The sequence below is a fragment of the Rhinolophus sinicus genome, chromosome 8 (genome assembly GCF_057876585.1).
Source record: "Rhinolophus sinicus isolate RSI-liver-muscle chromosome 8, RSI-T2T, whole genome shotgun sequence".
Classification (NCBI taxonomy): Eukaryota; Metazoa; Chordata; class Mammalia; order Chiroptera; family Rhinolophidae; genus Rhinolophus; species Rhinolophus sinicus.
Window position 1 is genome coordinate 50,114,181 of NC_142508.1, and position 27,932 is coordinate 50,142,112.

General features: G+C 43.8%; 1 protein-coding gene across 10 annotated transcripts in view; it reads right to left on the bottom strand.

The window, feature by feature from the left end:
• BANP (BTG3 associated nuclear protein) overlaps window positions 1–27,932 on the bottom strand; it is a 117,786-nt gene that overhangs the window by 54,248 nt on the left and 35,606 nt on the right. For 7 of the 10 annotated variants that reach the window (XM_019742730.3, XM_019742729.3, XM_074314465.2 and 4 more), the window contains 2 exons: window positions 11,784–11,900; window positions 9,903–10,078 (listed from right to left, as the gene is read on the bottom strand). In XM_019742730.3, coding sequence (XP_019598289.1) covers window positions 9,903–10,078; window positions 11,784–11,900 — 293 coding nt within the window. The remainder of the gene's footprint in view (window positions 1–9,902; window positions 10,079–11,783; window positions 11,901–27,932) is intronic. The other 3 variants (XM_074314467.2, XM_019742736.3, XM_019742735.3) reach the window with 1 other exon arrangement.

Genomic DNA, 27,932 nt, shown 5'->3' on the forward strand with positions numbered 1-27,932 from the left:
GGTGGCCCTTCAGTCCAAAGGGGTGATAACTCGAGCTCTCTCTATAAACTCGCCATGAACCTCAATTCTTACTCGAGCCCCAAGAAACAGCTTCCTGCCAAGCTGCCCTCCGCACCCCGTCCTCTCCTTCCACCAAAGTCACACTATCTGCACCGTGAGGTCTCCCGCTGGCACCTCGGCGTCCAGGCCCTGCCCAACCTCTCGAATCACAGGCTGTGGGGTAGGGCCCAGAAGCAAGGGGGCTTCTGACGCTCACACCCCTGTACTAGGAGCACCTCACCATGTCCAAACCCTGTACTTGGCCCCGGTGCTCAGTGACGTGTGGGAGAAAGAGCCATCCTCCTTCCACATGTCACACATTAGACAGCCTCACAGTTCCAGCAACAATCGAGACAACACACCAGCAGGCTGGCGCTGTGACAGTCCATCTACAGGAATGCAGGAAACACACATACAAGGCAGGTATTTTCCCCCAGGGGCTGTGTCCTCACTGGGCCGACCATCAGGAAGCAAGCTTCAGTGCCCACGGCAGCCCTGCTCCCTGCTGACGCCTGCCTACAGATGAAAGCCCAGCCTCAGTGCTAAGCAGATGGACTTTCGGAAATGTAACCAGAATATTCTGGAGGATGAAGGATGTCATTTTAAACTCCTACAGTAGTTATGATTTCAGTAATTGTTTCAGGGAATACTGTCCATCCATCCCCCCACCCCCCCAAAAAAAACAGCAAATCAGTCTAAAAATTAACTTTCCTTATTTTCCCTCCCTTATCACTCCAGAAAATAATGGCTTACAGTTCTCTGGTAACACAGGAAATTATCCAGAAACTTTATTTCAAGCAAATATCTCAAGATTTTAAAAGGCATTTTAAATAACCCATTTATAATTTAGTCATTCCTGACTTGACTTATATGCCCTGGGAACTGCAGTTGTGTGGTCATCTCTCAAGCAAGAAGTCCAGGCTAGGTGGTTAAGAAACAGAGGTTGCAGCAATTCTGACCAACCCAGAGGTGAGAAAAATCATTGCTATGGGAACAGGGGACCCATCCCAGAGGGAAGAGAGGACCAGGGCTCCACCATCACCATCCGTGGGGCTCTGGGGAGCACCTCTGAGCCCCTTGGCAAGAAGAGGCTCACCTGGGACGCTGGGTGCACTTTTCGCACCCAGGTCATGCTGGGCGCACCGGCTGACTCAGCTCTGCTCCCCTGCAGCCCTAACTCACCTCCAACTTGGAGCCGGAGCCCCTTCTGGATCCCTGCTTCTCACCAGTGACAATAAATCATGTCTTTCAAATGGAAAACAAGACAGAGTACTTGCCCACATAAATATTTGAGAAATTTGAGATATTCGCCTTTTGACAATTCAGAAAGGACGTATTTATTTTACTAAAATCACTTGGTCCAGTTTTGGCATCTGAAACAATGGACAGATTCTAGTAGCTTTATTTGAAAACTACCAGATTATAAGAAAAATAAACTTGCTTTCTATTACAATCATTTAAATATTCAATGAAATTAACTGGCACTTCTAAAAAAACCTATTGTAATGAAAACCCTTCAGCAGTAACTTGAAGGTTCTTACCATTAAAACAGCTGAGAATACACATATTTGTTTTGAGGTTCTATTTTGGTGCCAGGAAAATGAAATGAAAAGGAGGACCTCGTTCTCGTGGTCATCAAGTCTAAACCAAGAAACACAAGCAGCTGCTGTTACGCTTCCTTCCCCTCTTGTTGACATACATGCACACATACATACGCACATACGTTCTCCTGAGATCATGCCGCACACTCCTGCCAACAATACCAGTCAGCCTTGGTTCCCAGTCACTCTGCCATCCCAGGGCCTAGACCGAAACAAATCTCTCTTCCCAGGACGAGCGCTAACCGTGAGAGACATAGATAAGGCAGTATTTACTCAGCACCTACTATGCGCTGGGACTTCACATGCATTATATTGCAACTCTGGGGCTCTCTGCTAAGCAAACATGGACACTGAACTGACTCGATATATAAACAGCAAAACCCATGTCTGTGGACAGCAGCTCTGCACACATCTTGCGCATGAATGAGCTCATAAAGGGCAAGGCTGGACAGTCTAGAAGGTTACCAGTCACTCCAAATGCCATCTCGCACCAGTCAAGCCTAACTTGCCACCTCGGCTCTTTCCAAAAACAAAGTGGTTTTGCCCGTGGTGTCCCTCTCCGCCCCCACAAGTCCTCTCAGGGTCAGCAACTCTGCTGGGAAAGGGCACGGGAGCAGGGGCCCACTTCCTGCAAACGTGCTGCTTGGACACACCTATGGGTTCCAGTTCTGCCACCTCTGCTCCCAGAACGCCCCCACACCCTCGCTGAGGGCTGCCTGTAGCAGCTGGTCCGGTAGCTATCACAGAGACGACATAGTCAGTTATTTGCAGCCATGAGAAGTGACTCTACCCAAAGGATAACAAACAAACCGAAAGAGGGCAATACTTTATGATTCACTAAATGCTGCACAGTTGTTTCAAGACTCGGAACATGGGGTCAGTTCTACAACACAATGAACTTCAGTTCAATTTAGTTCCTCAAGGTCAGCCTCCATCGTCTCCAGGGAAGTCTTCATGGAACAGATTCAGGGCCTGAGGTGGTATCAGGTTGTATTTCCCATCTATGCCCCAAATTAACTTTCCTCTGGCTTTTGTAAAGGCCTACTCAAACTGTTTATGCATTTTAAAAGCAACAAACTGCATAAAATGGAAGAAATGGTTTCAAACATGAAAGGTAATACAGGATAAATCCACACAGACTACCTTGCCAGTGTCCTGAACCCTTTCAGGCTGCATTACTATATACGTACATCATGGCTCAGAGTGTTTTCAAAGCCAGGATGTGGATTCATCATAATTACAAATAATGAATTCCTTCCACTGGAGGTGGAGAGTAAGAATCCTACGTATTACATGAAACATTTTATTGTTGCACTACTTACAATTCTCTGCCCCATAAAAGAACCATGTATTGCGGTATTCCAGGATCCTTGGGGTTATTTTTATGTATGTAAAAATAAAGCTACACTTGTCACAGCATGTCAGCTACAGCTACCTGCTAGCTAAACTTCTATGATGTCATATATAGCTGCTTCAAAAAGATCTTCACCCCAACCATGTATCAGTGGGTATTTAATGACTATTTGGGATGGGAAAGGGGGCAGAACGATTAAAAGAAAAGGAAAACACATGGCATGTTCTGAACAATGGCATGCCTACCCATCAAGACGACACCTGTGAACCCCAGGTGGCTCCCTAACAGGTCCTGTCCTTCCTATGCAACCAGGATTTGATAACTACATGAAAGAGAACTTGAGAAATCTGTAAGATTGACATTCCACAAACTACAAATTACAGAGATTTCAACTTAGAAACGGTACGTTCTGCTGTTTTCTTTTAAAAGAGGTTTCTGGTATGGGCTATTTTTGCTTTGTTTTGCTTTGTTTTTTGTTTTGTTTTTTTGAGTGAGATGTTTTAGATCAACAATCGTATTACAAAGATTTTACCAGTAACACTGAAACATTTCTTAAAGTGAAAACACGATTCCACCATCCTGGAAGTCGTCTGCACACTAGCCATGGCCCGAGTTCCCTGTCACGGTACCACGGACGCCCTGCTGGCTAACGACCCTCCGAGCGGAGGAAAGGGAGCTCGAGCTAAAGTACAGCCTCAGCGTGTCCTCACCCCACGATTCACGTCCTGCCCTGGCCTCCCTCCGTCCACCCTCTGTGCTTCTGCAGGCGGTGATAGGCTGCAGTTTAAGTTATGTGCACAATTCTTCTGCTTTTACATTTCACTGCTATCAGTTAACTCATCAGAATCACAATTATGATCATTCCCGTCTCTGAAATATTCTTGTAAAAGTCCTCAGACTCTCCGCCACGTCCATGAGGAGAAGGCGCAGAGAGAGCCAGGGCCTGACTCACTGCAAGACTTCCCCAGGAGAGCAGTCAATGTCACTAAGCGAGAGTGGGAGGAGGAGTGAAGGGACAAGACATCTCATATCGCAAAAGGACACGTGCAGTCTGAAAAGACACAGATCAGTACGATATTCATTTGTTCTGAACTCTCCAACATTCAGATCTTTCATGTTTCCCAAAGGAGTCAGGGGTTAGAAGACTGAGAAGCCTGCTCTAGGAGAGTCCTGTCTATACAGGCAGAATGCAGTACACCACATAGCTACACACACCACGGTGCCCACACTAAAGCCAGCATGCCCAGTGCCTATGGTGGGCAGAATTCTAAGTTGGCCCCATGGGCCCTGCCCACAATTATGTCACGAGGCAAAAGGATCCCACAGGTATCACTAAAGCCACTCACCAGTTGCCTTAGGGTGGGGGAGAGTCTCTGGGTGGACCAATCGTGTGAGCCTTATCACAGCAGAATCTTCTCTGCTGGTGGCAGAGGGGGACGATGGAGACGTCAGAGGGTCATGGGGACAAGAGAGCTCTCTGCTGTAAGACAGAGGGGCCATAGGGCAAGAACCTGAGCACAGTCCCTGGCCAACAGCCATCAAGAAAACAGGGGCACTGGTCCTAGAACCCCAAGAACCCAAACCTGCCAACACCCTAAATGAGCTTGGAGGCAGAGCTTCCCCAGCGCCTCCAGACACAAGCCCAGCAGGCTCGACACCTTGACAGAGGCCTCGTGAGCCCGAGCAGAGACATCTGCTCTCCAGACCTATGAGATAATAAACAGTGCTGTAAGATCCACTACGTTGGTGGTGACGTGTCATGCAGCACAGAAAACACAAATGCATCAGTACATGTAAGAGGGAACTGGAAAGGGATGCGAGGGAGGCCTCTAACCCTTTGCCCTGACGCACTTGGGGCTCTGAAGCGGCAGGAACACACGACACTGTTCAGCGTGACTTTGGAGGCCGCGTGGCTGGTCAGAGTCACAGAAACTACTTCCAGATATGTGTTGGGTCAAACATTAACACAGGGAGTACAAGGTATTTATGAGTCATTTCCAAAATGGGATTAAATCCATGTTCAGGCCAATCACTGGACTGCTCTTTCCCAGCTCTAAATTCATCGACAAGTTTTTGAAACCCAAGTGCTCCATCCATGCTTGAGCTGCGCCCGAAACCCAGTGTTCACACACCTCTCCTCTGACCCTCACTCCGCGGTGCTCCCAGCTCACACTTCAAATGTTTCAATGAAACATCACCTTCCCCACGTCCCTTTTCTATACCAGACAATCTCTGGAGCAAACGTCATTAACTCTGGAGTGAAAGGACGAGCCCGGGAAGAAGGACTGCAGCTTTTTCAGTGATGGACGAGGTGCCGGAGGTGAGGACCAGGGGAGCCCGCAGGCTGGGGAGAGACCAGGCCAGGAATGAGCAGAAGGAGGCTTTTCAAAACACACCCTGCTGGGCCAGTCCTCCCAGAACTGGAACACACACTACTTAGAATTTGGCACCAATTTCTGAGCCCTTATACATGAAGGTGTTTACAGTCTGACTGTGAACCTCATTCCCACGTGACACCTCCAGTGAGTGTCCATAACATTTTACCCTTCCAACCAACCTATAAAAACTGACGGCCCGCCTTTCTGGTTTTAGACACAGTTAACTTTGTACCTGCAGCCCAAATACCCATGCCTATTGGGGAGTGATGTGACATCTTTAAGCTATAAACAGACTGATAATCTGTGGTTTTTCAACCGGCAATTCAAGATGGTTGAGTTACATATAGGATCGTGATACAGGAAAAGGGAAAAAAACAAACGGTTTTTGGTACTGATGCCAATTCTTTCCCCAACAATATGAGCACATTCCACAGAAACTGCATGACCACACCATTGACTGACAGCCAAGGCCACCTACTCAGGCCGGGATGCCACCAGCTGGGAGGGCAACTCCTCGACTGCAGGGCAGGGCCAGACCAGACGGGCCTCTTTCCCTGTGAATTCCTGCCTGCTGAGCAGGGATGTCATCGTGAGCTCAACCACGACTAAAGCAGGTGTGAAAGGGCGCCTCGGCATAAATGACCCCCTCCACTGGGCACAGACAGGGTGGCCCTAATCAGTGTCACGTGTCCATTCTGAAACTCAGCATGAGACATCGAAATGGTGTCACCTTCCCAGGCACTGTTCTGGATCGCCCTGCCGGTCTCCCTTCTCGGATCTCGGATAAGCTTAGCATTCACTATAGGGCCATGCTCAAAGATCCACTCACATTCTTATACTAGTTTCTAGTTTCTCTTTATTAACTTCATTTTATTTTGGTCGCTAACCTCTTTGTAATCCTATTCTTAGTGGCATCCAATTGACGATCGCCGATAAAATGTGTCTTAATGTTACCACACAAAAAATGTATGCAAAAAATTTTTATATATAAAATAAACTATGGAAATAAATTCCCAAGAAATGTTCTTCTGCTAACTGTCCCTCTTTGTGTAGGTACAGCTGATGTTTTGTAAACACAGCAATTTGTATCCATCTTATTTCGGAGCCTCTGGCACCATGAACATCCTGGAGAACATGTCCAACTTCCTGTTACTGTGACACAAAATGAACTGCTTCTCCCAGACTGCATTTCGCCACCCCCACGGAGCACATCACAGATAGTTACCATAGAAGTCAGTAAGCATACTGACTGGGCTTTGGAACATTCAGGAAGACAACCTCTGATATTAATTCAATTATACCTGAAGTACAACCCTTCCCCGCTAAAATTAAGTACCCAACATTTTATATGTAGGATTAGTCAAGTTTTGTAAGAATTATCAAATGCATAATAAACAGCAGGAACTTAAACTCTTCATTAAGACTCTAAATCGCTTCATTAATGAACAGATCCCATTTTTGGTCCCTTTTTGCTAATTTGTTTCTCTAACTCAATTAGCCAGCTTAATCTTTGAAGGATTATACCCACCACACTTTCAGTACTTAACCCAGAAGTACACAAAGACCAAAACCTCCAAGGGAAGACAGGAACAAGAACTAAGGAGTAAGTTTATTGTTCACTGTTCTCAACAGTTAGCAATTCTTTCTTATGTAGTTTATGCCACAGACAGAACTGCCTAAGCAAAATACTGGGATAAGAAGAGACAGTACCTTCGCAGAATAATACAGTAACTCCAAATTTGATATAAAACTGCATGTCCATTCATGCAAACCATTTGGAATTCTTCAGAAGTAACCATTTTGAAACCTGTGGTTTCCCAAAACTTCAGGCACTGAAACAATTTTATAAGAAGATAAGAACAATCTGTCTTGTTGCAGCTCTAGGCTCTTATCAGGAATTAAAATGACTCAATCTAAAGATGAGCTTATGGCCCTTTAGCACTTTGCATATTAATAATCCTTCTCTAATATAAACTAGCTGACTTGACATTCTCTCCAGTTGAGCAAGCTGTTCTAGTCTTGGGGGAGGACGCAACAGGGAAACAGCTAATCCAATTTTCAGTGTATTCATAAATCTCACAGAAATGTTTAACAGATGATGCCACTACAGGTCGATAGTGAATCTGATACAAGAGACATTAATGGATTAGCTCTTTTTCCAACATTACATACACAGCAGTCACTTAAAGATGACTCCCACCTTCCCCAAACCACCATGCCAATGAAGGCAGCTCAACTTGAGTTCTCATAACACTGAAACGGCTGGGGGAGACGTTCCCAAGGACAGTGTCAGTAAAACAGATCTTTTACAAAATGATTCTCCTAATGGTAAAATGGAATGGTCCTGAACGATAACCTCTTCTGCAAAATATAGAAAATTTAAAAGCAGAAAAATTTCTCTAATTTGCCCCAATCGTAACCTGTGTTATACATTAGTCACATTTAACGGAAGCAATTAGTTTTAAAGGTGATTATAAAACTTTGCTCAAAGCCTCTGCTAAAGAAAAATGTTTTACACAAAGTGTATCATCTCACATTTAAATAATTTACAATCAGATACAAAAGAACCCATATTTTTTCTTACAGATCTTAATAATACTAATAAAAGCTCAAATTTTGATTCCTTTTTGTTCATTTTAGTGTCAGTCTGCGATTTCTCCCACTGCAGTATATTTCATCTTGATCATATTGCATTAAGAAACAAACATTTAAAAGTTAAAATTCTTTGCTTTTATGATAATCACAGACTTTCCCAAAATTATGAAATGTTACGTATCTAAGCTGATGGAGTTAAAACCAAACAAATGGTCAGCCTAAAGTGGGTAGCCAGATCTGGTGGGTATTTACCCAAAATCAACATGAAAAAAGAGTAAGAACAATTAGTTTTCGCTGCAATTGTTGCAAATGTGATTTCATGCAATATCCATGAGGATGAAATCAGCAGCATCCCTCTTTCCCTCAAATTTAATGTATAAAGCAACTAGTCGCCCCGACCCAGCAATTTCACTCCCGGGTATCAATCGACCCAAGAAAAATGGCCACATACAGCCACACAGAAACCTATACACAAATGTTCACAACTGCACTACACATAACAGTCAAAAAGTGGAAACCAAGTGTCCATCAACAGATGAGCGGATAAATAAAATGCAGTCTATCCATACAGGTAGAATATTATTCAGCCATAAAAAGAAATGAAATACTGAAGACTGCTACAACATGGATGGCATCATATGATTCCATTTATACAAAATGTCCACAGTAGTTAAATCCATAGAGACAGAAAGTAGATTAGTGGTTGCCAGTCGCTGGGGGGAGGAAGAATTGGGAGTAACTACTATGGAGTTTCCTTTTGAGGTGATGACAATATTCTGGAATTAGATAGTGGTGATGGTTGCATAACTTCGTGAATATACTAAAAACCACTTAAGTGTATGCTTTTTAAAATGGTGAATTGTATGGTATGTAAATTAGAACTCAATTTTAAAAAAAGGTTGCCCCTAATTCTCTTCTCTTTCCACCTTATTCTGCCATCCCACTCCTAGCAATTTAAGTTAGAGGTGAACAGCATTTTGAGGAAACCACTGTTTTCAATGTTTTAGATATGGTGACAAGTCTTTCTAACAGGATGATCTTCACTCAGCAGAAAAATCTACCTTGCGTTTTTAGGAAAAATCAACAACTCAAATGTTGAAGCAGAAAATCCTCACAAGTTTTGACTAGTGAAGGAATTATAGGCTTTTGAACTCTGTAACAATACTAAATTTGTCTGAGTTCTCTCTCTTTTCTCTCCATGCTGTGATAAGTCCTGTTTGGGAAGCATTAAGTTAGCCGCCAAAGGTATGACAAAGGTGCCAGGTGGCAGGAATCCTTTGAAGGGTACACCAAGCCGGCCACACAGACCAAGGGCCAGGTGAGAGTACACCTCAGACCCTGGCAGGGGAGAGGAAGGGGGGAGAGAAACCCCAGTGTGGGTGAAACGGGTTCACTTAGACTCTAACAGCCACACCACACAGTTCCCTCCAAATCTCACTGGAAGAGGTAGCACAGCTCGTGGCGTGGACCGACTTGAAGGTGCTGTCACCTCCGCGAGTCCACACTAGGCCCTCCTCAGAGAGCCACGGCCAGACCTGTCGTCCCAGACAGTACTGCTCGTTACACTACTAGTTATACGAGTTACAACTGTCCCTTATAAGAAAGCCGCCAGAAGTTGGTTAAGTAAGTGAAACTGACTGACAACGTGTATGGAAATCTGTGTGAATGTGGAAAGATTTCTACTATGCAGTGGAAAAAAGTGAGTTATAGAATCATAAATCAGTGTGTGTGTTAACACAGAAAAAAGCCTGGAAGATTTAGAGATCCACAGATGTGGAATTTTCCAGGTTATTTTCACTTTCTTCATCGTTTTTATATTTTGTCACTTTTGAAAAACAATAAACATGTATTACTCTTCCAAAAAGCAGTGTGTATCTGGGGGAACTGTACCTACTGCCGTTCGGGCAAAGGAAAGGAAAGGCTTTGCGGGCGCACCTTCTGAGTTCAGGGTGATGAGGGTGACGTTGTTTCCGATGTTCTGACTCCCTGACTGTCCACAGGTGGAAACGGAGTCACTGGCCTCCGACCCGCTCTCCCCGTCCTCGTTGTGGCTGTCTTCTTGTCCTGGCACCTTCACCACGATGGTGTTCTGCCGACGCCCAGGAACCGCACTGAACGGGGAAACAAAAACACCAGCAAGGTTGTGAGAGCAGCACAGCCGAGACAAGCACTGAGTCACTGCAATGTTCTGGCCTTCCCTTATCAGAGACTAACTTCACGCGGAGCAGGGGGTCACAAGTCTTCCCATGCAGCTCCTTCTACTAAGATTGATAGCAATTTAATGCCAGGAAATAGTCTGGGGTTGAAAGAAACTGTATACAATTTTAGAAGTTTAAAAAACTGTTTATATCATGAAGTAAAATCACAGCTCACCGCAACTGAAGGCCTAAATGTTGCTTTCCGATCACAAGTATTCCTACAAAGTATTGACATTTGTGTAAGAGTAACTTTTAAACAGTAACTTTTACGTCAAGGGGAAAGACTAAATTAAGAGGAAGTACGCCTAGAGACTTCCACTGACCCAATCCACTCCATACTTAGACATTCTAGAAATGACTCAGGCGGTGAAAACGCAGTTATCACTCCCAGTATTCCCACTGACAAAACCCACTAAATTAGGTTTAAAAAGCCAGTCAAGAATCTCCTAGGGGAAATGCTCACCCACCAGGAGCAATGAGATACTACCAGAAAGACAGGACACAGGCCAGCTCCAAAAAGTGCTCAAAAAAAAATATCCAGAGATGTGGTACTCGCCTTTTTAATAACCCTCTCAACATCACTTCACGTGGACTGAGAAAGGGGAGAGAAGCACAATTTCCTTGTTTACACATCAAAACGGGTTTCAAATCCTGGCTCTACCCGGAGGAGGACTATCCTTTCTGGACTTGATTCCGCAGAGGCCTATCCAAGCTGACCTGGCTCCTAAAGGCTCAGACTCTGATGGCTGACCCGCACCCAGGCCACGCGAGAGGCACGCCTCACCCCGCCTCTTCTCCACTGGCCAGATCTCCCGGCCTCTGAGCCCCTGACACCCGGACTTCACCACCTTTTCTCCCTTCGCCCCACACGCCCACCTTCAACGGCACAGCTGGGCTCCCAGAGGCCTGGGCAACAACAATAAAGAAAACAGGACGTAGCTGGAAGAGGAACAATCTGCAAAGGAGACCGAGAGAAAAGGCAAAACAGAACTCTGTGAAGACACGGAAACAAAAACAGCCCTCTCGGAGGCATGTTGGCAGGAAAAGCTGGGCCCAGGCTGCTAGGCAGGGCCACCTGTGGCAGACTGCATGGTCACACAAGGGTGGCAACGATGCCTTTTTGCACTTCCATTTCTGACAAAAGTTACAAACAAAATACCTCAAATGAAAAAGGTGTGAGAAAAAAGCCATCACCTCGAAATGCTTCCACCACTTAGCAAACTTACACGAGGGTGTCCATTGACCTGACATGCTGCTGGACAAACAGATACCCAGAGGTGAGTAAGCCGTGAACAGGTAAGAGGATAAGGGCTTGACTGAGTGTTGTGAAAACACAGCGCAATGTCCCTATACCACACGCTACACTAGACACAACAGTCCCAAACGCCGCCTCTCCCTGAAGCGCTGGCCCTTCTCCAGCTTGTCCGTAGGGACTTGGGCCCGCAGCATGGCACAGCCCTCCCCACCGCCAAGAACTGTGGGCAGTGCCTGTTGTGCTCAACCCACATGAGGACAGAAATGCCGACTGTGCCTGGCTCGGAACGCTGATTTGTCCGGGAGGGGACTCATCACGGTGGCAATGGCAGTGAAAGGTGGGGTTGGTGTTGTGGCTACTGACTTGCTAATGATATTTTCCAGGGAATCCGGTGCCCTGCTGCTCAAGGGGTCTTCCATCTTGGCTACAATGGCGTTCTGCCGATCACTGTTGAGTATTACTGTAGTCTGGGGGACGACGCTAGGGAACAAAAGAATCACAAAGAAAAAGAAGACCTTAAAACAACAACATTCATTGTCAGAGTGCATAAGAGTAATTTAATACAGTCAGCTCCCAATGACCGGCCCTAAGGGAGGGAGGTGGCCCCAAGCAGAAACCACATTTAAAGCAAAGTACAGTTACCACTGAGCACAGAATAAACTGGAGATGGGGATTTTTTTAATAGAGTTTAACCTTCCTCATTGTTGGCATTCTCAGTTTGCACAACGGGATAATAATGGTAAAGCTGAGATAAAAATATTTAAATCTTTATATAGAACATAAAGATCGAGCTATCGCAAGTTGTTATTATGCAGTTAATAAGGGCTCTAAAGTAGCATGTTCGCATGAAAAACAGCTTGATATTTTTACTCATCCCATTCCAATGGATTCCTACTTGACAAACCTAGGCTTTCATAACCACTGTATTTAATCAGTATCATCCCACAATGTTCGTGCTGCTTTGGAAAGAAAAGGGCCATCACAATAGAGGGCCTGTGGGTGGGCCACACGGCACTGATTGCCTCCAGGTTCCACTGGGAGAGCACAGGAACCACGACCAAGGGCCTCAGGATTTCGCTTTGAAGGCCAACGATCCCAGGAAAGAAGGGCACCCTCACCGGCACCTTCCTAGAGAGGACGCACTCTGTTTACCAGCAGCCAACAGCCTATCTCAAGGCCACGCTCACTGAGACGTCCCAGTCATAAATCTTCTAGCCCTCAGCACTTACTGCACCAGGAAAGTTGAGCATTTGCTTTGTTGTGGAGGTCAGAGTGCCAGAACAAGCACTTGAAACGCACAGCAGTATGACCTGAAAAAAGTGTCATTCTTGGATTTCACACTCCAAGACACAACTCTGAGGAAACATCGCCTTTACACAGAAGATTTCACGTGACCAACAGCACACGTGCAAATCCAGCCCACTAGCACAGCCGCACGGCTGTTAACTAACCCCCGGCCAAACATCAGTGCACAAATGGCTCCACTTCCTACCCAAGTAAATGGCAGGACCACTGGCCTTCGAAAACAAGAGCATGGTCAACTGCACTTCACTCAAAGGTATATATTATTTCTTTTCAATTATTCTACTTGTTCTTTGGTGATACCTAAAGTCACCCACCAAACCCTGATGACCAGGCCACAGGTCAGGCTCGCGAGTAACCTAGGTGACCTCTGACTCGGTACTGTGGTCACATACAGGCTGACGATGTCATGCTCCTCATATATCAAAACAGGAGACAAAATAGTTTGCACACATTTGGTATTTCCAAAGTGTATTCCATGGAACACTAGTGTCCCCCAGGATCCCACACACATACCCTGCCCACGCCCTCATTCCAGGAGGGTCTACTGAGTAGTAAGTCGTTCCCTAATGGACGTTACCACATTAACGGTCTGAGAAGTCCTGCAAGAAATACATAGATTAAAATTTATTCATGCTCATCTGGAAGTTGTTTGACTAAACATACCTTTTTCCCCTGGAGATTCTTATTAAGATCAAGGAAATACTGTTCACAGGCCAGCTTCAAGCTGGAATAAATGTAGCCCTAGAGGTACCCCAAGGCTTCCAGGAGGTTCCTGGGTGTGGACAGCTCTCAGCAACTCAATTTCCAGATCCTGACTTTCCAGAATGTTCTATTTCCTAAAAATGATGCTTCTTGGGAGAATGCCTCTAGTCTATGTGTTTGTTCCCTTTCACAAAGCTCTTTTCCCACTTTAAAAGAAAAAAATTACCTCACTCTAATTATACTCAGACGTACTGTCCATCCAGGAAATGAACACCTAGGTACCAACACAGGGCCAGTCTGAAACACAGCAATGCCTCCACTGACCGACTGGAAAACCCTTCAGTGAGTTACTGCTCCAAAATTCTTCACTTTCAACAAAACTGACAGGATCTAGTTAAATATTCAGCTCACAGATCATCAAAAATAATTTCTGATGATAGACCACTACAATTTTTGGCATGTAACGTAAAGAACTGAGGAACTCCTTCCTTTCCCACATATTTACTTATGGGAACAAAGTTTCTCAGAACTTAAAACTGTAAAAACTAAAAAGAGAAACAGAACCAACGCGAACCCTGTCTCATTTTAAGCGGTGTCATAATTATCGTGGGGTTCAGAAATTAACTAAGACTAAATCCACATCCATCTCAAAAATACATTCACAATACTGTGTTATTAAGAATTCATTATAAACGAGTGATAAACATTTGTGTTGTTGTGTTCGACTGTGTACTAACAATTATAATGAGAACTCAATACAGAAGAGCTTTTTTAATCCTTGGGGTCTTCCAGTTACAGGAAACAAACATTTCAGCTTCAATTTCTATCCCTATTTGTGATGCAAAGGAGTGTGACAGCCTGGTTGACAGGATAAAATTTTGTGAGGGGAAAAACAGGAATCAAAGTTCAAAAAGCAAAGGAACAATGCAAAATTTGGCTGTCGAAAGTTTATTCATGGGATTTTTTAAATGGATGACGGTATTTAGATTATAATAAAAACATTTAAAGAGCAATGAATCCGTTTTGTTTTTAAATATCAGTATTACAATATGCCAGAAATTACACCCTTTCTACTAATGCAATTTATGTCAACCTCAAATTGTATTACAAAAGAACGAAAAGAATTTCGTTTTTCAAAAATTATGTAACATCTACCATGTTTCCCCGAAAGTAAGACCTAGCTGGACAATCAGCTCTAATGCGTCTTTTGGAGCAAAAATTAATATAAGCCCCAGTCTTATTTTACTATAATATAAGACCATAATATAATACCGGATCTTATATTAATATTTGCTCCAAAAGACACATTAGAGCTGATTGTCTGGCTAGGTCTTACTTTTGGGGAAACAGGGTATATCATATTAAGAAGAATGAAGTAGTTCTCTAAGGGTTGATATGGAAACATTGTCACAATATTAAGTTTCTTGACTGGCTGAATTACAGCCCCCAGTCATTCAATCAGACATCCGTCTGGGTACTGCTGTGAAGGGCTTTTGCAGATGTGATTAAAAGTCTACCTGGTGGATGTCAAAAGAAAGATGATGCTGGGTGGGCCTGGCCTAATCAGATGGAACGTTGGAGGGGAGGTTTAGGCTTTCCCTGGTCTTGGAGACTCCAAACAGCTCCCGCCAGCTGACCGTGATCTTCCCTTCCTGTCCACCTGACCTACAGACTTCCGACATGCTTTGGCTGCCCCCACAGCCGTGCAGGCCAATCCCATGTGATAAATCTCTCATGGGGGCTCTCCCTAGCTCGCTCTCTTTCTCTCTCGCTCTCTCTCTCTGTCACATGTATCTCCTATTGGTTCTGCTTCTATGGTTGAACCCTGATACATTCTGAAATAAGTATAGATCCACAGGAAGTTATAAAAGAAGTACATCAAGTCCTGTGTCCCCAGTGGTGACATCCTATAACCTGTGGTTCAATACCAAACGTAGGAAAGTGGACTCGGAACAATAGTGCTAATGAGACTACAGGCCTTGTTCAGGTTTCACCAGTTTGTGCGCACGGGGACGTGGTCTGAGGGCTTCAATGCACCTGACCCTGGGCGTACATCTGTGTGCTGCTCCACTGCCACCATCCCGTCCCACCCTGTCCCCCAACAACCACGAGCCTATTCTCCATCTATAGTTCCAACATTTCGAGAAAGTTACAGGCATGGAAGCATACAGCACATGACTATTTGAGACTGGCTTTTGGCACTCAGCACAATGTCCCCAAGGTCATCCAAGTGGCAGCACATATCAGCAGCTCACTATGTGTTGTTGCTGCATGTTTGTCCAGGCGCGAGTGTTTGTTTCCAGGTGTACCAGTTTGTTTAACCTTTCACCCACAGAAGGGCATCTGGGGTGTTTGCAGCTTTGGGATATTACAAATAAAGCTGCCATGGACATCCATGAAGAGGTCTGTGTGAACAAAAGTTTTCATTTCTCTGGGACAAATGCCCAAGAATGTGATTACTGGGCCATATGGCAAGTACATGTTTAGCTTTATAAAATATCGCCAGACCGTGTTCCACAGCGGCTGCACCATTTTACATTCGCACCAGCAATGGAGGAGTGATCCAGTTTCTCCACATCCTCGTCAGCATTTATTTGGTGGTGTCACTATTTTTTCATTTAGCCATTGTGGTAGGTGTGGAGTGATTATGTCACTGTGGTTTTCTTGGCCCATTTTCTCATTGTATTGTTTGTTTATTTACTGTTGAGTTTTGAGAGTTCTTTATTCTAGATACTAGTCTTTGTCAGGTAAGTGGTTTGCAAATGTTTTCTCCTAGTCTGTGGCTTGTCTTTTCATCCTCCTAGCAGGTCTTTCACAGAGCACAAGTTTCTTATTTTGATCAAGTCCAATTTATCTTTTTATGCTGTTGGTGTCAAGTCTAAGAAGTCTTTGCCTAACACCTAAGTTCAAGAATTTTCTCCTGTGTTTTCATCTAAAGGTTTCTCAGTTTCACATTTACATTTAAATCTGTGATCCATTTAAAATTAATTTCTGTTCAAGTTGTGAGACTGACATTGAGGTTCTTTTATTTTGCCTGTGGATGCCCAATTCTTCCAGCACCGTTTGTTAAAAGTCTGTCCTTCCTCCATCGAACTGCTTTTGCACCTTTGTCAAACACTAGCTGGGGGCATATTAGGGAGGGTCTATTTCTGGGCTCTCTATTCTGTTCCACTGATCAATTTATCTACCCCTCAGTCATTTTGTTTTTTAAAAACTTTCTTTTGTGTTCAATACATGCCTTCACAATCTTAAATCATTATCTCTACCTTTGTGGTTGAAGCGCCTGTGAAATAAAAACTTACCAAAATTAAGGAAAAGGAAAGCAGCTAGACCCACAGGCTGTCCTGTTTTAATTCTATTATGCTAATTCACAAGCTGAATATTCTTGCTTAACTCTAAGATTATGCTAATTACACACTGAATACTCTTGTCTAAATACAGCACCATTCAGAAGTAAAACACGCCCTAGAGCTTGGCCCCGAGGCCTGGGACGGGGCAGAACAAGGACCATTCGCTCCTTGAGGACAGTGGCTGTGAGTGCAGACTCCAGCAGGGGCAGTCAGGGCAACGGAACTGCCAAGTGCTCTGTGGGAAAGGAGTCCCTCAACCCTGGAAGCCTGAGGGGGCCCTGCAGTACCTTCCCTGCAGAGATGAGCAGCCCACTGCACACATAGGCCAACAACCTGCCCAGGCCACACCGCTGGGAAGTGGCGAAGTTAGATTTGAGCCCGAAGTCCTCAAGCAGCAGGGCCAACAATCTTAACCACCATCAGTGAAGCAGGAGTCTACAGCCCCCAACTTCTGGAATATCAGAAGTTCCTGGGGAAGCGAGGGCCCATTCCCAGACAGCCTGGGCCTTTAAAAAACAAAAACAATTCCCCCAGGTGATTCTGATGGGTGCTTCTGGTTTAAAACAACAACAATAAAAATTACACAAACCTATAATAAGAAGCACAAATCTGCTCTGTTCACTGTTTTCCCCACAGCACTCAGCACCTTCTGATCTATTACCTAGTTCACTTATTACAGTTTAGTTTGATAAGTGCTCATCCCTATGCAGGAAACTGCTTTGTGACCACATTACAAGTACCTGTATTACTACTTTAAAACATCAAATTTTCTGCCCCCTTTGCTCATCAATCATACAAAATGGACTATTATTTAAATGGACACTTAGGAGCTTTATTCAAGTCCATGTAAAAACAAAAAAAACAACAACAACAAAAAAACACAAAATAAAAGACATCAAAAAATCTTCTCCTTGAAAAATACAGGATTTAAACTATTTTTCACAAGTTTGTATTTGCCACTTTTTTTATTACAAAAGAAAAATTAAAAACGAGTTGGACAAAAGTAGTCTTGGGTTGAACCAGAGGGCTTGGAGCCCATACAGTGGTCTAGTACAGGCAAGGTTTATGGGGATGATGACACCAGGACAGGACCAGCCAACACTTGACAGGTTAGTGTCTGATGTGCAGAGAGCTCAACAACACGCACATGCAGACCTGGGACAGACAGAGAAGGGTCAGGTGGACCAGAGGCTGCACCCAAGCTCTACAGAAGAACTGGGGCTGTCAGATTGGTGTACTCTTAGAGAATTTTGTAGGAACTCTAACTCAGAATCTGCAAAACCCCTATACAGATTTCAGGGGCTTATAACTGGATGCTGAATGTACGTCTACATGCATGCAGACACATATACACACACCTCTCACTGTGCACTAATAGAGAAAACCCCTTAGAACCATGATAGTCAAACCAGTTTACTCTTTGGAGCCAGCTCCATCTTCCTGAAACACACACATGGAGATTCAGATTTGAGGTTGTTGCTGGCTCAGGGGGATGGGCCAACATCAACTAACAAGTCTGCCATGCAACTGGTGGGGTGCAGGGAGGTACAAGGGTCATGCCTATGTCCTCCATCCCCACCCAAGAGTTTCAGTGCACTGGGGTTCAACCAAGCAAACGCTTCTTAAGTTCCCATGCAGAATGGAGTCCCCTGGGAGAATCAGGTTTGTATAAGCAGCACAGTCCTTCCTTATTTCCAATTCCCAAAGATCAAGGAAAACTTCCACAAGCACCGAAAGCATTTAATCCAAGCAAAAAACTCATCTAGGAAATAAGAAACCAAGTGCCACCAAGTCTGATCCATCATCAACAGTGACACACCTCAAAGAAAAACTCTCAATTAACGAAAACAAACCAGCAAGGACCTCAAGCAATTTCTTCTGCTTTCTACTTACAAGAAAACATGTTGACAGGTTCTTCTAAAACCCCACAGGTATTTGTTCCCTAAGTACCTGTTCTCCCATTGGCTCTCACAGTGCTATTCCTGCATAGCACACAAGAACCTGGGTCACAATAAAATAAAACTATTCAGTTCAGTGTCATGTACTTACACAAACAGAATTGTTTACCAGTCTTAGAGTTTCAACAAGGGCAGAAAGGGGGGTGTGAGGGGGTAGCAATTCTCAGTTAAATACTCAGTCAGATACTCCGAGGTCCCCAAGCCTGAAACAGGCAGGTGGGCTGGGGTCCAACATGAGCCCCTGCCCCTTTTCATAGGGTGATCCTGTCCCCTGGGAGCTACTACGCAGCCACACTACAGTTCCAGGGGGTGTTTTCTGCAAACACTCCCCTGGGACAAGTGCATGTGGGTGGGACATAAACGGGAGAGAGGTGTGTCTCTCCCAGGCCAGTGTTTTAAGAATGGGATATGCCTTCTCCAATCTTTCCTTTCCCAGACAGAGGACCCTGAGGCCTTAGGGGACGGCAGAGCACAGATGGAAGGCACCAGCATCAGAGCCACACCAGGAGAGAGCCGTGGGAGGCCCAGAAACACCCACGTGGCCATGAGCAATCTTCCATGGTGTCGACCCCCAAGTATCGGGGAGTCTTTACCACGCAGTTCGTGCTAGCCCATCAATACACCAAGCACTCAAATGAAACATTTACTAAAATTTGTTTTCAAATGTTTATTTCTATTGCTTGTAGATTAAAAGTTAAGACGTCGTAACAACCAGGATCCAAAAAAAATACTCTTAGGGATTGGAATAAATTAGCATTAAAAATTTCTTTCCAATATCTAATGAGATGAGCAAAACGTAAGTATAAAACCAATCCGTCCAACTGCATCAAAGAAATGAGGATAACCTAACACGACTAACTTCAAAAACCAGCTGATTGACAAAGACGATTCTGAAGCAGACAGACTGTAGAGGCTCAGGTTCTAACCTGCACCTCGCCCCGCCCCACAGGAGCCATGCTTGTATGGTAACAAATTTCTGTGAATTCAACCCAATAGTTCAAATCAGGAGAAGAGCACATTGGTTAGGAAAGCGTATTTTTCCTTCTTTACAAGGAGCTACACAAATAACTGCTAGTGACAACAAGTGGGAAAGGGAAACTTGAATGACAGCACTGGCTCCCTGCGGGGAGCAGGCCCTCCATCAGCGCACGGAGGAGCAAGATACCAGGCCCTCCATCAGCGCACGGAGGAGCAAGATACCTGCCTGTGACTTGCACAGGCATGCCCTGCGGGTGGGGGACACTCTGAACACTCAAGAAGTCACCTGGTACCCGGTCTAGTCTCTAACACCATTTTCCAATACAGGGAGAAATGGCCGACTCTGGGACTGGGACAGTGAACATACAAGATGAGCCTGGAGCATCTCGTGGTGCCAGAAAGGGAAGCAGAGCTCCGACCAAACAAATCCCACAGCGTTGGGGTGGGGGGTGTCAAAGGCCTCAGGAGCCACCTGAGGGCGCCCCCAATGGCCAAAGCTGGAACAATTAACGCAACAAAATGAAGTAGTACAGATGCTCCTTGACTTATGACAGGGTTACATCCCAATAAACCCACTGTAAGTCAAAAATATCATAAGTGGAAAATGCACTTAACAGACTTCACCTACCTACCGTGTTTCCCCGAAAATAAGACTTAGCCAGACAATCAGCTCTAATGCATCTTTTGGAGCAAAAATTAATATAAGACCTGGTATTATATTATGTTATATCATATCATATCATACCATATTATACCCGGAATTATAGTATAGTAAAATAAGACCAGGTTTTATATTAATTTTTGCTCCAAAAGATGCATTAGAGATGATTGCCCGGCTAGCTCTTATTTTCGGGGAAAGATGGTATACTGAACACCACAGCTTCGCCCAGCCTGCTTTATATGTACTCAAACACTCACACTGGCCTACAGTTGAGCAAACCATCTAACACAGTGAATACACTGTACAGTATTAGTTGCTGACCCTCCTGATCGTGCAGCTGACCAGGAGCTACAGCTCGCTGCCACTGCCCAGCATCACGAGAGAGAATCTCATACTGCGTATCACTAGCCCAGGAAAAGCTCAAAATTCAAAACTCGAAGTAGCATGGTTTCCACTGAATGCACATCGTTTTTGCTCTACTTTGTGAAGTTGAAAAATCGTTAAGTCAGACCACCGTAAGTTGGGAACTATCTGTTTTGGATTCTAACCCAAAGTATAAAATAAATATCCATGAATCCATACTGATACAAATGATTGACTAAATTAATAAGTGAGGAAGAGGAGACAAATCTCCCAGTAAGAACAACAAATAGTGTGTGTAGATGCTCCACCTTATAGGAGGTGGAGCAGGACTCCCATTCCGTAGGTGGGGACCAAGCTAAGCGACATCCTCCCAAAGAGCACAGGCTGGAAGGCGTGGGGGGAGGGTAGCAGCTGCACTGCGGAGACACCTGACAAACATCCCTCAGCCGGCGATCCACGTCAACGCCAGCAGTGAAAAGTCATGGAGCCGGCACACACCCTTGATGAGATGCAATGGGAAGCACACGTCATCTCTGTGGGCCTCCTCCCCAAAACCCCCAACCCCCGTCTAATCATGAGAAAGGCACCAGACAAATCCCAACTGAAGGACAGTCTGTAAAACACCTGACCAGCACTACTCAAAAAGTCATAAAAACAAGAAAAGCCTAAGAACCTCTCACAGACCAGAGGAGCCCAAGGAGACACGGCACCCAAATGTCATGTGGACCTGCAGACATTTAAAAGATGACACGGAACATGATGAAAAGACTACGCTAATATATTCTAGAATTTAGATGAAAAGGAAAAACCATGTGAGATACAAACTAAACAACACTGACTCAAGGAGGTCTACATTTATCAAAGTTCTGTATTTATTAAAGAAATTGAACTCATAACTAAAACCTAAACTCAGATGGCTTCACTGGCAAATTCTACCAAGTATTTAAGACAGAAATATAGAAACACTTTCAGAAAATGAGAGATGACTTCCCAGCTCACTTTTTGAAGCTAGCATTTTCCTGATAACAAAACAGAGAAAGCATGTCAAAAAGAAAACTACAGACTAATACACCCCATAAACACAGATGCAAAAACCCTTAACTAAAGATTAGCAAATCAAACCAAGAAACTATATAAAAAGCGGTAATACACTGTGATCAAGTCAGGTATATTAGAACAAATGCAAAGTTAGTTTAGCATTGGAAATCCATCAGTGTTAAGACACTGTAACAACAGAATCAAGAAGAAAAACCATAAGGTCATCTCAAGTAGATACACGAAAAGCATGTGAACATTCAATGCCTACTCATGATAAAAACTCTCACGAAATAAGGAAAAGAAGGGAACTTTTCTGACTTGAGAAAGAGCATCAATGAAAACTTTATAGCTAACATCATACTTAATGGTGAAAGTCTGGATGCTATTACCCAGAGATCAGAAATAGGGCAAAAATATAAAAAATAATACACTGAAATGGAGATTCTAGCCAGTGCAGCAAAGTAAGATATAGAAATTTAATAGAAAGTAAAACTCTTTATTTAAAAACAATATGACCACGTACACTTTTGAAAAAAAAATCCCCACAGAAAAGCTCCCTAAAACAAGTGAATTTAGCAGTGACACAGGATAATGGTCAGTATACAAAAACCTACTATACTTCTATACATACCAATAAACAACTGGATAGTGAAATTTAAAATACAACATAATTTATGACAGTATTTAAAAATATGAAGTACTTAGAGATAAATTTAACAAAATATGTACAAGAGCCCCACACTGAAAACCGTTTAAGACCTTGCTGACAGAGCGTGAAGACCTACATAAGTGGAAAGGTGTACCATGGTCATGTATCAGAAGACTCAATTATGTTACGACGGCAACTGTCTCCAAATTAATCCACAGATTCAACTCAATCCCAATCAATGGGGTATGAGTTATTCTAAAACTAGAGAAGTACACCAAATTATTAGAATGCGCACAATCTATTAAGCGATGTGACTCTATGTTTATTATCTGCTTTGATTTTTAGACTGTACCTCTGAGCCATCAGATTACGTTAATGATTCCCGACATTTTATGTGTGTAAACTGTATGTTTTCCTTGGCTAGTACTCAGCCCTGACATGTACAAGGAATCACAACGAGGTCACCAAAAGTCTGCAGGTGTGTGAGGTAGTGTAGAGCAGTAGGGAAGAGAAATCACATGCATACAAAATGAAATGGAAACATCAAAAATTCAAAATTCAATAAGGAAAGAATTAAACAAGTCCGTCATGCCTGAGACCAAACCATTTCTTCAAAATTCAAACCACCTTATCTTGAGTTTGTCACATTTTCTAAAGCCTATGAAGTGCTATACTTTTGACTGAGAAGGTCAATGGCCCCAAACTGGAAACATCCTGAACACTGCGTACCCCAGCCAAGACTGCCCTGCTCCAACGCCAGAACAGACATGCTCAGAGGGAGACCTCTCTCTACCCGGAAGCCATGAGGGCTCAAAGACCCAGAAGAGTCTTCCACAAATATCCATCAACATTTAAAACAAAAGATCCTCTGGGATATAAAACAGAGAATCAGCATATTAGAGGGAATTTAAATAATTTCTTGATCAAATATTTCAATTCTCTATGGATCAATAATCAGTTTAAAGGAAAAGAAGAAAAAAAATTCCCCTTCCAAATGTTTTACATGATATATCTCTCTGAAAGACAAACTTTAAGAGAAATTACATGGGTGGCCAGCCCGGTGGCTCAGGCGGTTAGAGCTCCGTGCTCCTAACTCCGAAGGCCGCAGGTTCAATTCCCACATGGGCCAGTAGGCTCTCACCTTGAGCTGAGCTGCCACTGAGCCCCCAGATGGCCCAGTTGGTTGGGGCCCGTCCTCTCAACCACAAGGTTGCTGGTTCGACTCCCGCAAGGGATGGTGGGCTGCGCCCCCTGCAACTAGCAACAGCAATTGGACCTGGAGCTGAGCTGCGCCCTCCACAACTAAGACTGAAAGGACAACAACTTGAAGCTGAACAGCACCCTCTACAACTAAGATTGAAAGGACAACAACTTGACTTGGAAAAAAAAAGTCCTGGAAGTACATGCTATTCCCCAATAAAGTCCTGTTAAAAAAAAAAAAAAAAAAAGAAATTACATGTATTTTCAGAGTATAATAAATAAGCCTCTGATGTATTATAATTGGCTTAAAATTACAGAAACACATTAAAGCTTTAAAAATGTTTAAGCTTTTAAAAATGAAAATCTGTTATGTCGATCACATCTCAATAAAAATAAACCACTTGTGCATACAAAAATAAAAATAATAAAACAGAAACCTACTGCTTTTAAAAATAAGAAACATAAGCATTTTTCTAGTTAGTATGTGCAGGTGACCGAACACAAGCCCAAAACTTCCGGGATCTGAGTTGCTGTCTGTCAGACAGTCTGGTTCTACAGGACCCCACTGGACAAGCAGGTATGCTACCCCGTGATCTACGCACTGCATGCAGGCAGGCACGCTGGCCTTCCAGAAGCCATCACCGAGGACAGCACCCCAAATCCGGCCAGCACCAGGCTCAGCAGTATCCTACTTTACTGTACCTTCTTCAAATGGCTTTATGTCTATACTCAAAAAAAATTAAAAAGTGCAGAAAAGGGGTTTTTACACTTCCCCAACTCAGCACAGACACTTCTGTAGTCCTCTACTTCCAATACCAACGCTAACCAGCTTCAGAGTTAAACTTCAAGTCACTATGCCTGGAATTCCAATTAAGCAAAATCTGAATTTATGGTAGGTACACTTGTAAGGAAGAAAAAAGCACCTAGCTACAAGTCCATTTTTCTTTTCCCAAAATAGAATACCATTGTTGGGTGAGACCCCATCCGAGAAACCTCACGTTTTCACCACAATGATTAAGCTTCAGCATCAAAGAAAAAGGTTTCCTTTCTTTACTTTTCTTTTTTTCTTGAATTTATTTAAAGAATCTCATTCAGGTGTAGAATCTGAAAATCTGGATCCAAAATGCCAATTGAGGTTGGCTGCAGTCCACGGCCTTCTGAGCTCCAGGGATTAACGAGAAGAACTCCCAGAGCTGACAGCACAGCCTACCCTGGGCCGGTTTTCATTACCGACCACGTGAGTGGATTTTGGCGCCGAGAGGATTTCTCGGTGGGCCCCACAGCTGGGAGGTGGCACCAGCCCCGGCAGGTGGGGCTGCTCTGGGCCACGTGCAGCCTCTCCAAATGGAAGGGAACGTGGTATTTCAAAGAACAACTTCTCCTCCACTATCTAGAGGTCCCATCATAACTGCAAAGACCTGTACAGTGTCTGCATTTGTCCTGTGACGTTACACTCAGACTTCCCAACAAATCATTCACAACAAACACAAGGGAGCCTAAGGAATCTTAAGTAATTTTTAAAAGCATATGATTTGGCTATAAAATAATCTAGCACTTATATACTTGTAACTTTCATATTAAATATCTGAGGCCCAAAATAAATAACTCGAGGAATTACCTTACTACTCAGAATGTTAACCATTTTTCAATTGTTTTGAGACTACCCACATTAAGACAGACAATTCTCATTTACATGTGTTTACAAAAATTAGTAACTTTCTAGTTTAAATATACATTTTTTTCATTGATATACTGAGATTAAATTCTTATCCTTTATTTTCTTGTTAACAGTTTTTAATTGTTGGCAATTTTTAGTTCTCATTTTCAGAGCTTACATGGAAAGAAATGTCAGATTTAGAACCTTCCTTAAAAATCATTCACGTACATCCTATTTAAAACTATGCCTATGAGAAAATGGAGGAATGGTTTTTTTCCTTCTAATAATCTTACATCAACTTTTATAAGTAATGGTTTCACTAACAATAGTAATAAAACCTCGTTCCAATATACGATAAGCATATTATATAATAGGTTGATTTTATCTCACCAATATGATTCTTTAAAATCAGAAAAACATAACTGATTTGGGTTAACTAGATTATATATCTGAATCAGTATTAGAATACTTTTATTTTACCTCTTGGTCATACACTCAGAGAAAACCAAGGCAGATCTCTAACTGATAAAATTCCCCGGCAGAGGGAGGCATGGTGGAATTTCTAACCAGGAAAGTTGCTAATAGTTCTTCCCACTAGCTCTGCAATCACTGGAACACTGAAGAAAGCCAGAAAGATGGTGGCTCCCTGCAGCCTGGAAATGCCCAAGCGGGCCGCTCTGTCATCATATAACTCAAAGGAACATGGTACACCAACCAGGAGGGACAACCTCAACAGAAGTGGCGCCAACCTCTCTCCCACCCACCTGTGTGAGTGAGCGTGGGCAGTTTTGTCATTTGAACTGTGGGAGAATCCTGGCCTAAGTCACCTTCTCTGGTCTTCTTTTTAAAGCTGAGGAAACTGGAAACGGGCTCAACATGACTACATGACTTGGTCCCGGTCACTCTAGCAGTTTCAAACTAGGGTAACTTGTGACAGGCAGAAGGAACATCAAAACAAGTCACCTCAGGTCCAAATCACAGCTACAATAGCTCTCCAGTCCCTGGACACTCGCCTTCTCCACCTGACCGTGATGGAACCATCACAAATAATCAAAGGCAGAATCGGAATGGACAGATTTTGTCAACATTTACCCTGACTCATCTCATGAAGATTACCTCTTCCAAACTCAGGTTAAAGAGTGACACACCTCCAAAGAGGACCACCCTTATAATATGCAAGCTTCTTACTTAAGGGCAGGAAGCACGTCAGTCATTCTTTCCTTACCCTTAGAGCAACAGTTCTCAGTGGAGGTGCCCAGGGCGCGTTTCGAAAAACAATGAATGGGACATATCTGGTTATCAAAATTAAGAGATACCATTGAGATTTAGTGGGTTTAGTCCAAGGAGGTTAAGACATCCTTCAATGGATGAGAGTCTTAACTAACAAAAAATCTTTCCGCACAAAGTTTAAATGTCTCAGACATTCACGAGTGAAAAACATGCTTCTAACTCTGAGCCCAGAATCTTATTCCATTCTATATTTACATACGAAATATTTTTGGATAGTTTTAAAACTTGAATTTTCTAGGAATTCAATTCTTGTTCAAGTCTAGAAAAAAATCATACTTTGCTTTATCTGAAACTTCATTAAGAATTGCTCGTCGTTTTATAAATATTCCATCACTGACTAGTGTGAGTCACCAGGACTTGACACGGGAGGTTTGGGCATCTGGCCCATTTTATTACATACTACTATCCTGCCATTTTTCCTTCCATTATACTTAAGGCATTAGATTCATGTTTTCACTACAAATTATATTTTCTAAACATCGCATTTTAGGATAAGAGGGCATTACAAAAAAAATCTTCTTAAAAAAGGCACTGGGTCTGAAAGGTTTAAGACTCACTGCTTGCACAGAGGACATGCTCAACAAACGTTTGCTGGGAGAAAACACACGCGGAACCTGTTAGGACCTGTCAGGACAGCATAAACCAGGGCAACAGACCCCGTCTCACAGCAACACCAGGAACTGCCTCACCTGCCCTCTGGGGACAGAGATCCCCGGAATCTCCGACCCACAGCTGGCGATGAGGCGTAAGGGCCACGCCGTGTTTCAAACACACCAGGACACCTTGGAGAGGTAAAGGAGATACTACTAATTATGCCCACCCCGCAGGCGTCACCCACAGCTGTCCCAGACAAACCGGGACAAGTGGCCACCTTGAAATTGAGGCAGGTTTGCGAGCATCGCAAAATCAACCAGAAACCCCTCCTCAATCCCACATTCCCCTGAAAAGCACACAAAGCCCCTAATGCTGCTCCTGTCCCCAGGGCACCCAGGCAGGGCGGGACCCAGCCCAGCCCGGCAGCAAGGCCTGCCCGCTGCTGTCCTTCCGGCTCTCCGTGGCTCCCTCTCCTCTCATCCACCATGATGCCCACTGCCCTTGCTCCTCACAGACACACATGGCAGGAGGTGTAGTCGGTCCAGAGAACCAGAACAGGAGAGCCCTCAGCAAACATGCTTCAAGTTTTCGTGAAGTACAGAGAGAAATTTTGCCACTGCCACAAATAGGACTTTTTTGTTGCCAGTTGTGGGAAAGGACAGAAATGCCAACAGGACTGATGGAAACCGCTGCTCAGTGCCTGAGCTTTAGCTCGTCTCAGGAGCCCACGTAGGTGACCAGATGCCGTGGACTAACAGATAATATAA